The sequence below is a fragment of the Geotrypetes seraphini genome, chromosome 8, assembly GCF_902459505.1.
Source record: "Geotrypetes seraphini chromosome 8, aGeoSer1.1, whole genome shotgun sequence".
NCBI lineage: Eukaryota > Metazoa > Chordata > Amphibia > Gymnophiona > Dermophiidae > Geotrypetes > Geotrypetes seraphini.
Window position 1 is genome coordinate 7,602,834 of NC_047091.1, and position 18,022 is coordinate 7,620,855.

At 47.4% G+C, this 18,022-nt stretch overlaps 1 protein-coding gene across 2 annotated transcripts in view; it reads right to left on the reverse strand.

The window, feature by feature from the left end:
• The window catches only part of ASAP3 (ArfGAP with SH3 domain, ankyrin repeat and PH domain 3), a 78,824-nt gene that overhangs the window by 31,974 nt on the left and 28,828 nt on the right, over positions 1–18,022 (reverse strand). For both annotated transcript variants that reach the window (XM_033955248.1, XM_033955247.1), the window contains exons 6-13: positions 17,651–17,756; positions 10,843–10,928; positions 5,334–5,409; positions 5,131–5,217; positions 3,176–3,285; positions 1,635–1,704; positions 1,167–1,254; positions 862–910 (exon numbers count right to left, since the gene is read on the reverse strand). In XM_033955248.1, the coding sequence (XP_033811139.1) occupies positions 862–910; positions 1,167–1,254; positions 1,635–1,704; positions 3,176–3,285; positions 5,131–5,217; positions 5,334–5,409; positions 10,843–10,928; positions 17,651–17,756 (672 nt within the window). The remainder of the gene's footprint in view (positions 1–861; positions 911–1,166; positions 1,255–1,634; positions 1,705–3,175; positions 3,286–5,130; positions 5,218–5,333; positions 5,410–10,842; positions 10,929–17,650; positions 17,757–18,022) is intronic.

An 18,022-nucleotide genomic window follows, 5' to 3' on the forward strand; every position in this document is an offset into this window, starting at 1 on the left:
GTCTGGTGCTGGGAAGCCCAAAGCCCGAAGTCGCCCGTAGCTGTCCAAAGCCTGAAGCTGCCCAAAGCCAATCACAGAGCGTCGTGAGCAGGCATGAAGTGCAAAGGTCGCGCTCCTGCGTTGCTCTTCTAAGACAAAGGCAGCCATCCAGGAGACCGCGCTGTACTACCACCACTAAAAAAAGTACCGGGGGGGGGGGGGGATGCGCAATGTATTCGGTCCATAAGATGCATCCCCTTTTTGGGGGTGGAAAAAATGCGTCTTATGATCGGAAAAATACGGTAATCTTCTGGTTGTTTGCTCACCTAGACAAATATTCTACACTACTACTAGGTCAACAATCTTTTCAGCAGTTGCTCCAACTTTTTGGAACGCTCTCCCACTCTCTCTCAGGTCTGAACTATCCCTAAATAAATTCACATCTTCACTAAAACTTTTTTTTGTTCTCCGATGCGTTTTATCCTAAACCTTCATTTATATGAACAACTTTTCGATTCTTCGCAATCATTTCACCTTTACGCTCTCCAAGCTATTCCTCTGCTACCACAACATAACATCCCCTCCCCCCTCCTCTTCCATCAAAATAATGAAGTTCTCATCCTTATTTTTCCCTTTATCAGTATCTTGTCTGTACATGTTAGTTTGTATTTGTTTTTATTTATTACTCTTGAATATTTGATTGTAAACCACTTAGACATTTTATAGATAGGCAGTTTATCAAATTTTAAATAAACTTGAAACTTTTCAAAATCCAGCTACGCCAACTGATTTTGCCACATTTACCAGCCACAAATCACAGAAAGAGATCACTGTAGTGCTGAGGGGAGGAACCGGGCCCTACGACAGGGATCAAACACTTACGCGACATACTCCTGGTCGTCTTCAGCCTGGAAGTGGTAAGTCCTGTTATCTAAAAGAAGAGGGAAAGGCTGGTGACATCAAGACCTGGATAAACGTCTGCCAGTCGGGAAATTACTCATGATTTCTTCCAGAGGGTTATTCTAAGCAACAACCTGTCAAAGCAGGCAGGGTAACTGTGCCCTTTCTAGAGAGCTACCCATGTCCTCGCCAGGTAAGGCCCCCCCAATGACTACTGGCACATTCACCAGGTAGATTGCAAGCCCTTCGAAGGTCAAGCGGACCTTCCAGTTGTAGCAGCAACCTACGTGTGACAAGGTCGAAGCATCTCTTCTCCTCGGGGTTGGGCCGCACCTGACAGGTCAAGAGATTGAGCTTCACCGGCGGGCGATTTATCTACAAGAAGAAAGAAGAGGCGAATACAGATGGACCAAGGACACACATTAAGTTAGGAGAACAGAAAGAGAGAGTTTGACAGGAGGGTGAGGATCTGAGAGGTTCAGTCACGCCAAATTTTGTTATTTTGCTATAGTATTACATCTTCTCCAATGAAAGGGTCTTAACGGAGGTCAAACAAACGCAAAAACAGTTCCAGCATGAAAAGGTAACACCCTAGAACATATCCAGAGGATCCTTTATGATAGTGAAGTGAAGGATAAAAGTAGGTTCTGGGGCCATGTCAAACCCCAAATTATCTACATGTATTTCTTCTGGCAAGTTCTTCCACAGATTCACCATCTACAGCGGTCGGGTTTTCATCCTGCTATAGCACTCACCGTGCTGTGCGATATAGTTAGGAAGCCATACTTCACACCGCACTTCCTCTTCAGCCAGGCCTTACGTATTCTAGATCATTGAAGGGGAGAGAAACATTGGTCAGCAACGATCAGAGCTTGACAGCCTGACCAGTAGACAGTGAGCCCTTGAAGGTTGCGAGGTTCTGCCCGCATAATCGAGACGTTACCTGGGTTACATCATGGACTGCAAATTTCCCTCACATCTGGAGGGGCCAAGGGCAGCAGGACACTTGTTTCTGCCAGCTGGCGAGTGGCGCAGGCAAAACTGAAATTCAGTTTTCAGTTTTCCCCCAAAATTTTTCCCAATTTTCTGGAGAGTGTTTACGCAGTGACTGGAAAATTCAGGGCTCCTTAACATAGTTTTAAAATACTTTGCAACTTTTTTACCAAACAACGATAAAAAGTTTACTTAGCACGCCCTTACACACGGCTTTCCTGCAAGTTAAGGCCATTTTCACTGCTGTGATCATTTATATTAATGATCACGGGCTAATTTTGCCATTAGTGCATGATCCCCCTACCGCTGCCCATTACAAAGGCAGTAAGGCCCTGATTCTATAAAAGCCGCCTTAAATTAGGTGCACAGATCTCGGTCTCTAACCTAGGGCCTCTTTTACAAAGCCACTCATGCGAGTGCCGTGCGGCAAATGCTCTGAGCCCGTTCAATTTTTATGGGCATCGGAGCTTTCACCACATAGGCCCGCCCTGTTGGATTTTGTAAAAGAAGGGGTTAATTATTTAGAAAGCGTAACAGGCGCCGACCACAAGCAAACAGCACCTCACAATTGGCTTCAAATTTAAATTAATTGGGTGGTAGGTACCTAGTCCAAGATGCCTACCAGAAAGTGGGAGTGGTTAAGGGCGGATCTTGGCATCCAGGTGCCAATAATGACGGCTAATTTTAGATGTTTACAGAATCAGGGCCTAAGAGGCCAATACCATAAAAGGCTCTAATGTGTTTTGCAGTAAACCTTTCTTCTTGGGGAAGTACACATTAGCGTTCAACACGATTTAGTAAAGGGGCCCCCAAGCTTGTTTGCAGACTCTGCAAACACTTTTAAAAATAGGGATAGCGACTTGTAATACCGCCTTTTTGTAGTTATACAACCACGGTCAAAGTGGTTTACATTTTCCCTGGGCTCACAATCTATCTTATGTACCTGGGGCAACGGGGAGATTAAGTGGCTTGCCCAGGGTCAAAGGGAGCAGTGCGGGATTTGAACCCACAACCTCAGGGTGCCGAGGCTGTGGCTCTAACCACAGCACCACACTCACCTCTGACACAATAGCAGAAGCGAGCCAAGTATAGAGCAATGAAGCCATTGTGACATCACTGATGAGGTTGGCTCTTATTGGTGGAATGAGGCATTATGACATCAGGGAAAGGGGTTGGGACTTGTATACCGCCTCCTTGTAGTTTTGCTCTAACCACTACGCCACACTCTCCTCCCACACTCCTTAACGCCGTAAGGCCTGAATCGGGTACAAATTCCCCGTCTGTGTATCAGCGACTTCCTCACCCGTCACTTTTCTTGTACAAGAAACCCGATTTCTCGGTGCCATACTGCTTGTTCCCTTGGAGCTGGTGGATGCTGTAGCCGCTGCCGGAATTCTTTCGGCTCGGGCTTTCCTAAATTCATGGAAAACAAAACAGCAAGTTCTAAAGCTGGTTTATAAGCCGTGATAGCTTTATACGTGATGCAACTGAATTGTTGTGGTTTTGTGCCAAGTGTTATTTCACGTTGGTTTTTTTCACCGACGATGACGGGAGGGATACAAATACTGAAAAGAACAAGATTTTCACGAGACGGACTTCTGGCAGTGGAGCTTAAGGGGACTGATTTCTTCAGACTACAGTGGTGTAGTAAGGAGGTTGGGTGGGTCGTTCCAGACAACGTCTTGGTGGGGGCACTGGCACCTCTCCTCCTCTCCACTCCTTCCACTCCTCCCCCGCTAAGCAGGCACCTTTGCTCCCCCCCACCATACCTCAAGCTCTTTGCTGGCACGGGCCACAGCTCCAACCCACTGCTCGCGCCAACCTTGACGCTCCCCTCTGACGTTACTTCCGGGGCTCATGACTAGGAAGTGACATCAGAGGGAGAGTCAACGCTGGCGCGGGCAGCAGGTTGGAAATGCTGCTCGCGCCAGAGAAACTAAACAGCTGGGGGAAAGGGAAGGGGCGCACGCATGGCAGGGGGATGGGGAGAAAAGGGCGAAGGCACACCAGGGAAACTAACAGGTGCGGGGGAAGGGGCACATGTGTGGTGGGGGATGGGGAGAAAAGGGTGAGGCTACACCAGGGAAACTAAGCAGGGGAAGGGAAGGGGCACATGCATGGCAGGGGATGGGGAGAAAAGGGCGAGGGCACACCATTGAAACTAAACAGGTGCAGGGGAAGGGAAGGGCGCTTGCATGGCAAGGGGATGGGGAGAATAGGGCGAGGGCACACCGGGGAAACTAACAGGTGCGGGGGAAGGGGCATATGTGTGGTGGGGGATGAGGAGAAAAGGGTGAGGGTACACCGGGGAAACTAAGCAGCAGCGGGAAAAGGGGCGTACGTTTCATGGGGGATGGGGAGAAAAGGGCGAGGGCACATCAGGGAAACTAACAGGTGCGGGGGAAGGGGCACATGTGTGGTGGGGGATGGGGAGAAAAGGGTGAGGCTACACCAGGGAAACTAAGCAGGGGAAGGGAAGGGGCACACGCATGGCGGGGGATGGGGAGAAAAGGGCGAGGGCACACCATTGAAACTAAACAGGTGCAGGGGAAGGGAAGGGCGCTTGCATGGCAAGGGGATGGGGAGAATAGGGCGAGGGCACACAAGAGAAACTAAACAGGTGCGGGGGAAGGGGCACATGCATGGCGGGGGGATGGGGAGAAAAGGGCGAGGGCACACAAGGGAAACTAAACAGGTGTGGGGGAAGGGGCACACGCATGGCGGGGGATGGGGAGAAAAGGGCGAGGGCATACAAGGGAAACTAAACAGGTGTGGGGGAAGGGGCACACGCATGGCGGGGGATGGGGAGAAAAGGGCGAGGGCATACAAGGGAAACTAAACAGGTGTGGGGGAAGGGGCACACGCATGGCGGGGGATGGGGAGAAAAGGGAGAGGGCACACTAGGAAAACTAAACAGATGCGGGGGAAGAGGCACATGCATGGCGGGGGCAAGGAGGGGGCGCCACTGTCCCATGTGCCTCCCACCCTCGCTATGCCAGTGACTGGAGCATGATTTTATTCACAGGATTCCGAGATTGCCACTCAGAAGCAACTGAGTGCTTGCTCAGAAGAGCAACAGACATGCTATACATATGAGCATCAGCTGTATTCTCAGCCCTGGGAAATGGATCAAGACTCCCTTTCAGCCCAGAAGAAGCACCTTACGCATCGTCTACCCTCTATAATTCTAGCTTCAACCGTGATCCGAATACATCCAATGCAATCTCTTCTTCTCCGTGACAAACAGGATCATCTCACCTCTTTGCTCTCCAGCTGCAGGAGCCCTCGGAGGGAATCACGGATCTGGGTCAGCTGCTTCACCTCCTCCTCCTGGGCCTGGTGCAACTGCAAAAACAGGCAAGCCATTTTGTGTCAGGAGCAGCAGAAAGGGTTCCAGCAGATCCGCCCTGTCAGCCTCAGGAAAGGAATGGGAAGGGTGGCAAGAAGGGAGGGAGACTTACAGCATGGAGAGAAGAAGCCAGCTTCTCGATGAAGGGGTGCAGTGTCTGAGCTGCCTTCCAGCCATCCTGGAAAAAACTAGTGGTACAAACGGGAAGGAAAAGGGGGGGAGGGAGCAGAGAAAGGAAAGGAGAAAATGTAGGGGGGGGCAGGAAGGGAGGGAGAGAGAATGAAAGCATCATTTCTGTCCACAGGGATTCCAATACAGTGCAAAAAAGTTTCTTGTTTACATACATAACTGATAAGTCACTTTAAAAAAAATTTTAAATATAGAGTTTCATTACGACTAAACATTACTTCTTTTTTTTTTTTTTTTTTTTTTTAAGAATTTAACATATGCTGTCCTATATTTCTTGGGGGGGGGGGGTTTATAGCTACAAAGCCCGCAGATCCTTTCACTTTCAAATTTGCTTAAGTGCCTGTAGATCAGTCTCTATTTTGGTTTTTGTTCCTATCTTTTCCGTGCCAGCTGAAGACAAATTAGATTTAGGAACTGGGGGTTTACGTTTGCTTTGTCTGCGGGTGCAATTCCTGCCTTAAAAAGTGCACATTTTTTGAAAACGCATGAAGTCTGTGTGGTGTTGCGATTCCCACTCTAACCCCAACACCAGTATGCCTCCAGTACACACAGACAGTAGCACACACACAGTGAAAACCGCAACCACGCTCACAGTGGCGTAGCGAGGGTGAGATGTGTGTCACCCCGCCCTCCAAAGCCTCCTTCCCCGCCCCCTCCTGCTGCATGCGTGATATTTCCCTTCCGCTGTACCTCTAACGTTCCTGGTGCCAGCAGAAACCCCCCCCCAAGCTGCCGCCGTGCGTCGGCTCTTCCTCTGACGCCACTTCCTAGGCGTGGATCTAGGAAGTGACGTCAGAGGGCAAGCCGATGCTGGCGCGAAAGCAGGTTTCGGGTTGCTGCTCGCGCCAGGAACATTATAGAGGCACGGGGGGAGGGAAGTGGCATGCACACGCGGCAGTCGGGGGCTGGTACCTGCGCTCTCACCAAGACTGCGCCCGTGTTTAGCGCAAAAAAATTTTAAATAGCTCATTTATAACAGTAAAGCATCGCTTGATGCATACAAATTACTTTGAAAATTGTAAAAAAAACAAACAAAAAAAAAACCCCTCCCCTTTGATAGGCTCTTTCAATGATCTAGAACAGTGGCGTAGCGAGGAAAGTTGGTGTCCGGGACAGCATCGCCGTGCCACGCGCCCCCCCCTCCCCCTCACCTCTTGAAATGTTCGTTTGCGGAGCTTCTTCCACCTGCTGCTGACGCCAACCTTGGCTCCCTTCTGACATCACATCCTGGTCCCACGACCAGGACGTGACGTCAGAAGGGAGCCGAGGCCAGCGCGTGCAGCAAGTGGAAGACGCTGTTCCCGCTGGGAGGGGTGTTGCTGAATTCTGAGTAAATCTGAGATAAGTTACCAGTCTTTACACCTTTTATGCAAACAGAATTAATAAGAATCAGTAAGAAAAAAAAAAATAGTTTGATAAAAAAGCATTCACGGATCAATGAAGAATCAGGCTTAAGACACTGATCAATATAAAATATGTTATAATAGCAGAAGATATTATCCTCCATAATAAAGCCCTAAGCACATATGCGCACTTAGGAAGCCGTGATCCCTGCCGCCGTGATGTGTTCCTCCGTGCCGAATTCGATTTGAGGCACGTGGGGCGGCTTGCAGCGCGTGGGGCAGAAGGAGAGTGAGACTGTTTCATTCGGCGGTTTCCGCATGCGCAGTAGAGCGGCGACAGCTTCCCCATCAGTGGGAGCCTGCGGCAGTTTAAACATTGCCTTTCTTCCACGACGCTGCGACCCCAAAACCACTGCAGACCACCTTGATAAACCGGGTAAAAGGTAAAAGGAAGGGAGAAGGGCTACTGCTGGACAGGGGGAGCAAGCAAGGGGTGGTGGTGGCGGACAGCCGAGGAAAGAGAGAGACATAAAGAAAGAAAGACAGATAGACAACGGCCAAGGAGAGATAAAGAAAAAAAGACAGACAGACACACACATCTATTCTAGTATCTGTTAATGTAACGGGCTTAAAGATTAATAATTAGTATATTTTCTTAAAAGCTCCACTGGTGTTGATTTTTTTTTTTTTAATTTATTTATCAATTTACAATACATATCAAGCATAAAACTTGTACAGAAAGCAAAATCCAAGCCAAGAATTAATTACTTCAATCTAAGAAACATATACTCAGTAAAAAAAGAAGAAAACAATTATGTTTAAATATCATCTCAAGTCCTCATTGGATCCAAAATATAGCTAAATGCTCTTATCTTTTTCTTTTTCCAAGCGTGACAGCGATAAAAAAAGTTTTCAACTGAAAGGGCTCAAACTTTCTATACCGCATAACAGCCTAAAAAAGGATCCAAGCGGTGTACAATTATATAATAGATATTCATCAAGACAGGAACTCCATTTAAAAACAGGATAGGAAAGAGTAAAAGCAAAAGTAAAAAAAAATTATTTTTTTTCCCCCCTAAAATACAAACATTCAAAATCTTCATAGTAATAATTCTAATAGCAATAAAAACAAGCAATCAAATCTCAGCAAACCATAATACAGTTAAAATGCATACAGTTAAAAAAAAAATTTGTTTTTCCATATCAAAAAATTAATCATTATATAAATACAGTCCCAAACTCAATTAATCAATTAGCCTCGAGGTTAAGTAGTTAGTAAATGATGGCCATAGTTAGGGGCCTCTTTTTATCAAGCCAAATAGTGCGGACCGGCACGGTGAATGCACCGAAGCCCCTAGGGATTGAATGGGTTTTGGTGCATTTGCCACGTAGCACTTGCAACCACAGTTTGATAAATAGGTAAGATATACATATATTTAACTCGTGCATTGTAACACCTTTACCAAAACACATGTATTATAACATCATTACTGAAGCTCATACAAACCGCTCTGAATTGACTCCTCAGTCACCAGTAGCGGTATAGAAGCTTCCAATAAACAAACAGAAAAAAAGAGGCCCTAAACTCTAGAATTTGTTGCCAGAGGATGTGGTAAAAGAAGTTAGCTTAACAGGATTTAAAAATGGTTTGGACAATAAGGGCATTTTTAAGATGGACTTGGGAAAATGCACCGCTGATGTCTAGACTGAGTGCCAGAACATCTGTTTTACTCCTCGGGATCTTGGCGGGCCCTTGTGACTGGATTGGCCACTGTTGGAAATGGGACTTTGGTCTGTCCCAGTATGGCAACACTTATGTTTTTATGTTAGGCAGTATGTCTTCAAAAGAGCTCGGTGTAGACCTGCCCACCAGTGTGTGTGCTGGCATTGCTCAGATATCCTTGAGGTATAGAAGCTTCCAATAAACAAACAGAAAAAAGAGGCCCTAAACTCTAGAATTTGTTGCCAGAGGATGTGGTAAAAGAAGTTAGCTTAACAGGGTTTAAAAATGGTTTGGACAATAAGGGCATTTTTAAGATGGACTTGGGAAAATGCACCGCTGATGTCTAGACTGAGTGCCAGAACATCTGTTTTACTCCTCGGGATCTTGGCGGGCCCTTGTGACTGGATTGGCCACTGTTGGAAATGGGACTTTGGTCTGTCCCAGTATGGCAACACTTATGTTTTTATGTTATGCAGTATGTCTTCAAAAGAGCTCGGTGTAGACCTGCCCACCAGTGTGTGTGCTGGCATTGCTCAGATCTCAAATACCTTACAGCTGAGACCTTGGAGATATTAAGTTACAGCGCAGTGGGACGGAATAAGACTGCCTTAGCACACGACAGAACCTCCCATCAGAGACGGCTGGCCCCCTCCCTGCTCCCATCTCTCAGACACCTCCACATAGAAACCCCCTGCACTAGGCCTCCCAAGTAAAACTGAAATTAACCTTTCCCTGCAGGTGGCACATGACTCGGGCCTTTCCTTTCTTTGGATTCTGAAAGAGGAGCCTCCTTTGAACACGCTGGCTGTTCAGAAAGGCCGCCTTCCACTTGGAAAGCAGCAGCCGCCCCACTTTCCACAGCCCTTAGGGTAGAGTGGACAGCCCTTGACCAGCCATTTTGAGAAACACTGTCAGGATGAATGCCAAGGAGTTAAAGGACGAGGAAATGTAACAGAACTAGAAGAGTATTTTGCACAGGGACAGTGACACACTAAGCAAAACCAATCGTGTACTAATCGGTTTGTGAGCCCTTTGCGACCCGATTTCCCTCCGACCCAATTCACTAACCTGTGTATCGATCCAATCCCGATCCGTGCATGCAAATGAGGGGAAACGGCAGGCAAAGGAGGAAGGACGCGATTCACTACACTTTTTCCTGACACACCCACTGGCTGGCCGATCAAAAAACAAGCGACGGGTGAGGACCAGTCGCTTGTGTAAAAAAAACTGCTCTCTGCCCCATCAAAAGCGCCCTGCTCTCTGCCGCCTCTCCTTCCCAGAACAGCACTGGAGGCTAGCTCTTGCTCTGCTTTTGCCCTGACTTTCAGCCCTGCCGCCCCGACTATCATCTCGCTGCCCTGCTCTCTGCCCCGAATCCAAACTTCCCCCTGCTCTCTGCCTGAGCGTGCGATGGGGCGGGGGGTGGGGGGTCCCGCGAGCAGAGCAGGGAGGGGCAGAATGAGCGGTAAAAAAGCTACTGAAAACTGAAGTTTTAAAACCAACAACTACCAATTATTTAAAATCGTCCTCTGAAAACAGCAAGAAATTATTCTTAGGCCCCGACTTTCCCGCTCTGCCGCCTTCCCTGCAGTGCGAGCCCGCGGGTTTAAAGCAGGGCTGCACTACGGCGTGTTCCAGAGCAGCCCTGCTTTAAACGCACAAGCCCGCACTGCAGGGAAGGCGGCAGAGAGCGGGAAAGTCGGGGCCTAAGAATGTTGGCTCTATCCCCGATTTCAACGCCAGCCCATGTCCACGTCACGTGTGGATGGCCAACGGACAAAGGTGGGGATTGAAAGATGCCTTCCGCTCAGGAGCTCAGTCTCCGATAAGCACCCGTGTGTTAAGAAATCGATTACAAAACGCTGACTCGGCGTTTTGAGTCAGCGTTTTGTAATATAAACGAGTGTTTTTATCAAAGACTGAGTTCCTGAGTGGAAGGTATCTTTCAGTCCCTACTTCTGTCTCTTGGCCGATCCCATCGTGGGGATTTTGCTTTGGTATGTGCGGACGGCCAGCACTCATCTGGTTACGAGTAAATTTTCAGCCCTCCACCAGACAGGTGAAATTGGATAAAGTTGGGACTGTGTTTTCTGTGGTCCGATTTGTCTGGTTACCTTATTTTCAATCAAGGGCTGCATATTTGCAAGTAACCGCGCGTACGTGCCGACTCCATCCCAGGACCACCATCTAAGCCAGTTTCAGCTCAGGCTTTTCTGGCACTCGAAGTGCAAAAGCACCGACGCAAAGAAGCCAAGAACCTCTACCAGAGCCATCGGATCAACCAACTTTCTGATAATTGGACCAGACTGCTCCGACCTTGGAAATCCTACTGGGCAGCCAGGAAGTACTGGGTGATTGAAACCTACTTGTGCTGGGCGTGGAAGTACTTGAGCAGACTCTGTAGGAAGCCTGGACCTTGCTTCATCTGGCTCTCACTGGCTTTCAGCAGGAACTAGGGGTGAAGGGGAGAGAAATGTGTTAGAAGCAGTTCCATAAAAGCAACATAGAGGGCGATATTTAATCTGGCAGCAATGAGTGAGGGGTTTTTTAGCTGCCACCTGCACTGTTCTCAAATTTTCAATGCTGGCCCATGTCTGGTCATCAGTATTAATTATCTGGGTTTATGCGGCCGGCTACTTCTTATGTGGTTAAGTGCGATATTCAGCTCTTAACTGCCTAAATGACACCACAAAGATAGGATTGACATTTATGCGGTCTGGTTTAACTGCTGAACTTAAGTGCCGAATACTGGTACCTAACATTATAAGCATTGACTCTTTCTCAGACCATCCACAATATAGGCGGCTTTCACTTTAGCAGTCTGGTTCTATTTATCGGCAGGAAACAATTAAATACCACTGAACAATAGCAGATAACCCTGCACAGGTGACTTAACCAGCCAGGAGCTGTCTGGTTAAATTGCTTTGAATATTGACCCCCATATATCTGGAGGGAAGAAGCAGGCCTAACAGTGAGATCAGTGGGCTGAGAGCCAGAGTTCAAATCCCTGGCTCTCAGCTCATCTTGGGCAAGTCAGTTAACCCTCCACAGCCAAGGACAAGACAATACTTACAGTACCTGAACGGAACTCACCTGAAAGGTGTGAGCTAAGCTATGGCATTATAAGGGGGGGGGGGAAGTGGAGCAGACCACCCTGGGCGCCGTCTTCAAGGGGGCACCAACACCTCTCCACCTTCTCCCGCACACCTCTTGAAATGTTCATCAGTGTGAGTAGCAGATTTCATCTGCTGCTCGCACCAGCCTCAGCTCCCTTCTGATGTCACTTCCTGTTTGTGGAACCAGGAAGTGACATCAGAAGGAAAGCAAGGCCAGCATCGGTAGCAGGTGGAAGATGTTGCTTGTGCCAGTGAACATTTTAAGAGGTACGCGGGGGGGGGGGGGGGCGGGGGAGGCGCTCAAGCGGTGAGGGATGGGGAGGATGGCGCTGCCAGGCATCAACCTCTCTAGCTACGCCACTGGAGCTAAGTCCAAATAAATAAAAGAACATCACATGGACCCATTTTTAGTCCATACAAATGTACTTGATGCTTGTATTATTTATCATTATAGCACTATCAATGAGGCAATTCTCTTTTTATCAGATTGTCACCCTAATGACAGGATCTTGGCAGCTCTTCCCACGTATGAAATCAAAGTGGAGACTCAGTAGTATCTCAACCAGCCACAATTAGCTCCTTCTAGCTTAGGGGTGGGCAAGTACGGTTTTGAGGGCCACAATCCAGTCGGGTTTTCAAAGTTTCCATAATAAATATACATGAGATCTATTTGCATGTACTGCTTCCATATTCACTGTAGAAATCTTGAAAACCCGACTGGTGTGTGGCCCTCAAGGATCGAGGTTGCCCACCCCTGTCCTAGCTGCTAAATGTGTAGTATAGATATGGTGAAATGTGAATGTAGTTAAAGCAGTTAGCTTAGCAGGGTTTAAAAAAGGTTTGGAAAACTTCCTGAAAGAGAAGTCAATAAGCCATTATTAAGATGGATCTGGGGATTATTTCTATGATAAACAGTATAAGATATGTTTTAATCTTCGGAATCTTGCCAGGAATTTGTGACCTGGGTTGGCCACTGTTGGAGACAGGATACTGGGCTTGATGGACCTGCAATCTGCCCCAGTAAAGCAGCTCTTATATTCTTATATTAGCACACCCAAGCACAAAAATACATGAAGGCACACACATGGTTCATATCCTTTCCCATCCCACCCCACTTCTCTCCTGCCATCCCCAACAATCCCCTCCCCCCCATCCCAAATGGTAGTTCTCTGGCTGAGCTGCAAGAGTACTGAGTGTTTCCATGTGCCGTCTTGGCTTCTCACTAACAGAACAGCTATTGAATCCTCTGACTCACATTCTGGCAGGGTGCCCCCAACCTCAAGCACTGTAAAAGCCCACAACCACAATGAGGAAAGTTAGTTCTCCTTGCCCAGTTTCAGAAGCAATCCCTCCACCTCCCAGAGGAGAGCTCTGCAAACCTTCTGCAGGCACTCCAAGAGCCAGACACACCCCTCAGCTTCAGGGCGTTCCTACAGCATGCTTTCCAATCATCTGCTTTCCTAAGACCTAAGTGCTCTTACCACCTGAAACCTGCTAGCCACTGTTGTGGTATGTGCTAGGCGGGGACCTTTTGAGTTTTGGGACAGCTAAATTCCAGGGGGTTCAGAACGTCATACAACTTTTCCAAACTGAAAAATGCCTGCAGCTTAAATCCAGATTTGATCAGGACACAATCAGCTTGCCCGATCACTGCTCACCCCGAGTCTTCTACACCCACAAAAACTGTTCATTTGTGATGCTTTCAAAGAACAGTAACTTTAAGGTTATGCAATCATTTGGGAGGTGAAGTTGTAAGACATCGTCTAAATGTTAGGGACATAAAATGCAGTGTATAAGAACATAAGAATTCCATACTGGGTCAGACCAAGCCTAGGATCCTGTTTCCAACAGTGGCCAACCCAAGTACCTGGCAAGATCCCAAGATTTTATGCTGCTTATCCTAGAAATAAGCAGTGGAATTCCCCAAGTCCATCATAATAATGGCTTATGGACTTTGCTCTTAGGAAATTAGCCAAACTCTTTTTTTTAAACCCTGTTAAGCTAACTGCTTTCACCACATTTAAATTACACATTGAGTGAAAAAATATTTTCTCAGATTTGTTTTTAAGTGTTCTAGTCATTTGCATGCATACACATCGGTAACGCAACTACTGCTGTTCTGTAACCGCACACATCTTCAGTAACAGGTTAGTGCTCACATAAGAACATAAGAATTGCCGCTGCTGGGTCAGACCAGTGGTCCATCGTGCCCAGCAATCCGCTCACGCGACGGCCCTTAGGTCAAAGACCAGTGTCCTGAGTCCAGCCTTACCTGTGTACGTTCTGGTTCAGCAGGAACTTGTCTCACTTTGTCTTGAGTCCCTGGAGGGTGTTTCCCCCTATAACAGCCTCTGGAAGAGCGTTCCAGTTTTCTACCACTCTCTGGGTGAAGAAGAACTTCCTTACATTTGTGTGCAGCCCGTTCACGTTCCAGCAGCATCTAGCCGGAACATGAACAGGCTGCTCACAAGCCGCAATTCCTTTAAATCGGCACCTCCTTCTGGAGCGCAGGCATCGCCAAATCTCCAACGGCATCAGGGTGCGCTGACGCCTTTTCCGAATTATTAGTGAAAACCAACCCTGGTGCGCCATGAAGGCGGCGCACCTGCCTACGCCCAGTCAATGGCAGGTGCAGGAGGACATGCCTAGATCTGTCAATCAATGCAAATATTCAATAGTATTTTATCAGACTCACACCTTGAGGGTTGACGCTCCCACATCCTGCCCATGCCCCTCCCACATTCACACCCCTTTTCAACTGTGCACGCCACTTAACGGGCGAGTCTACAGACTAGAGCTATGGGCCGGCTTAAGTGGTGTCTGTGCGGTATTTATTCATGTAAGATGCAGCTTCTATGAAACTGCCCTCATAACTTATACCAGTGGTTCCCAACCTTGTCCTAGAGGACCACTAGGCCAATCGGGTTTTCAGGCTAGCCCTAATGAATATGCATGGAGCAGATTTGCATGCCTATCACTTCCATTCTATGCAAATCTCTCTTATGCATATTCATTAGGGCTAGCCTGAAAACCCAATTGGCCTGGTGGTCCTCCAGGACAGGGTTGGGAACCACTGACTTATATAACACTACAAATTACATGTGTTTAGCCTGCATCTGGGTGTGAATGTTTTCACCAGCTCAAGTGCTCACACAGTTACACTAGATAACTACTTTCCTTTACAGAATAGGCTCCAAATAACGCCCTCCCCTCCCTTTGTGGAACTGCCCTTTTATGGGTGAAGTGGTTTGGGGGTTTGCTGTGTGGTGGGCAGTTGATGGGGGAATATAATATACTAGTAGGTTTAAAAATTTATATTAAGATAGAGTAACAGAGTATGTGGCACAGTGGTTAGAGCTACAACCTCCCTGAGGGTTGTGGGTTCAAATCCCACACTGCTCCTGTGATCCTGGGCAAGTCACCTGCTCCCCCATTACCCCAGGTACATTAGGTAGAGTGTGAGCCTACCCGGACAGAGAGGGAAAAGTGCTTGAGTATCTGAATGTAACCCACTTATAGCCTAAGTGGTATATACATACTATAAGAAATAAATAATCTTTGTAATTGTTATCCATTTTAGTATCTGATGTTTAATCCCTGGTGGTCCAGAGGTGTAGCGGACAGGAACGATCATTCCACGCTCCTGCCCCGCTGCTAACCCGGTCAGTCGTAGCCATGGCTGCCCCCCGAGTTCTGGCTTCTTCAGCCGCTGAGCGGTACTGAGCAGAGGCCCGCTTTGGCGCTGCTGCTCGGCGCCGAGCGGCTTCCTGAATGGCTCCTGTGAATTCTCACTACGTCCTATATGCCGGCAAATGCGGTACATATTTACATCCATTTCAGAGCAGGTGCAAAATGGAAGAGTTAGTATTTGCAAGCGACAGGAGCTGATCCTGAAGCCTAGCTGATAAAGGCTGATAGCAATGTCTCTCAAACCTGCCCTGGTTTTCAGGAGATCCACACTGAATATTCATGAGAGATATCTGCACGAAGTGGAGGAGGTGCATGCAAATCTCTCATGAATATTCAGTGTGGATCTCATGAGAACCTGATCGGCGAGTGGTTCCCCCAGGACAGGTTTGGGAACCGTGGTCATATGGGCTTAAAATAGGGGGCTTGTTACAACATCAGGCCAACAAAAAGGAATTCTGGTTATCCAATCATTGCTGGTTTATCTCTTTTAAAAAAAAAAAAAAAAAAAATGTTTTTACTGTGTTTCTTTGACTGTGGGAGTGTGTGGTGCAGTGGTTAGAGCTACAGCCTCAGCACCCTTAGGTTGTGGGTTCAAATCCCACACTGCTCCTTGTGACTCTGGGCAAGTCATTTAAACTCCCCATTGCCCCAGGTACATTACATAAAGTGGGAGACGCTGGGACAGTTAGAGAAAAATGTTTGAGTACCTGAATAATTTGTAATCAGCATAGAATTATAGAATATGCAGATATAAATTATTTAAATACTGTATATATATATATATATATCTAATATAATAAAACGCTAAGCTGCGCATGCGCACTCCTACCTGCGTGCACCCGTTTTCTGTGAGCTGTAGGGCACCGCAGGTAGGAGTGCGCGTGCACGTGAAGCTCTCTCTCTCCCTCCCCCCCGAGGCGGATGTCGGCCGCGGCGGCCAAACCCGGACGGCATCATACTGAGAGCATGAGTTCTGTAACACATGTTATTTAACACCAGGTGGGATAGTAAATATCAAAATTTATAGTATATAAAAAAAACTATCCCCTTCTATTGTGGGAAAAATACAGAAAACTATAAACAGGTAGAGAAAAAAATTTGTGGAACTCAACAATACAGCAAAAGCTGAAGACAAGAAAATTCACTTTACAGGTTCAGTTGGTGTCATTTCAAAGCTCTCCTTGCATATTGTTTTTTTAAATGGAGGAAACAATATAGCAAGTTTAGACCCTTTGCTTGAAACATGAAGGAGGAAAGGGAGCAGAAGGGGAGAGAATGGTAGGGCATGGAGTTAAGGAGGAAGGTATGGGGGGGGGAGTAAAATACTGCACAGGGAAGTGGGGTGGGAGAGAAATGCTGCAGCACACGGAAATGGAGGGGCAGAAAAGGGGTTGATGGACAGGGGAAGAGGTGCTGATGGACAGGGGGGGGCAGAAAAATGAACGCAGGCCTACTGCTGGACAGAGGGAGCAGGAAGGAGGTGATGGACAGGGGGAGGTAAAACAAAGGGAGAAGGGCTGCTGCTGGATAAGGTGAGCAGTGATGGGGTGGTGGAGGACAATGGGGAGGTAAAAGGAAGGGAGAATGGACAGGGGGAGCAGGCAAGGGGTGATAGTGGACAGCCAAGGAAAAAAAAAAAAAAAGAAAGACAGACACACACACACATATATTCTAGCACCCGTTAATGTAACGGGCTATAAGACTAGTACATATATATTCTGAGTAACTCTGTTAGAATTTTGGCTGGACAATTGCTCAACATATGCAGCTGATATGTCTTCAGGATATATGGACCGTGGAAGACCGGTATTACCAAAACACAGACCGTGTTGGGTCCCAATATTCCACTGCACATCACCCAAAATAGAATACAGTTGCCAAGCTATTACTGGACTTTTTAAATAAATGCCTTTTTGATATATTTTCCTGTATCCACCCGGGCACTGTGTGTAGTTTTGTTTTGTTTTTTGTTTCATCTATATTTTCGCATCCTTTGTGCTGTGGAATTTTTGTTTCCCCGTTCTTTGGTTTTGCTGGTTTATCTTCAACCAGACCCCGGATTAATTATTAGCGGGCAGACGCCACCTCTCTCCGCTTTTACAAGCTGGTCATTCTTCCCTACCTTTAACTTGCAGTCTGTGCGCTGGTCAGTTCTGCTTTTGTCAGGTTTAGCGATTTAGCAAACAACAAAGCATAAAGACAACCAGTTGTGTTATGCTAGCACATCTCCAACGGGGGCTGCTATTGTTCACGCCTGTTCCCCCCCGCACAAAGCGGCCTTGAAATTCAGCTACCGAGAACAACTTCCTGCAGGCGTGTGAAAATGAGAGGGTGGAGGAATGATGGGGGGCTTATTTTACGGACTCACCTCGCACATCTGCAGCTGGAACACACGTCGTTCCTTCACCATATCCTCAGCCATCTCTACCGGAGATATCTTAGCCCTGTCTTTCTTCTCCTTTTCAATTTTAGCCCTATAGAACAGGATATCCCAAATTCAAACAAAGGCTTCTTAAACCACACTGAATATTGACCCTAATAGGAGACAATGAACACCCTGCAGGCGATGCTTGAGGAATCATGTTTTGTTTATCATCTAGGTTCACTGATAACATGGGAAATAGTAGGGGGCGATGCGGGGGGGGGGGGTGGAATGCCCTGGGCGCTAGGTTGGTGGAGGTGCTGGCACCTCTCTGCCCCCCTCGCGCTATCCCTTCTCCCCCACCACTAACCTCTGTAT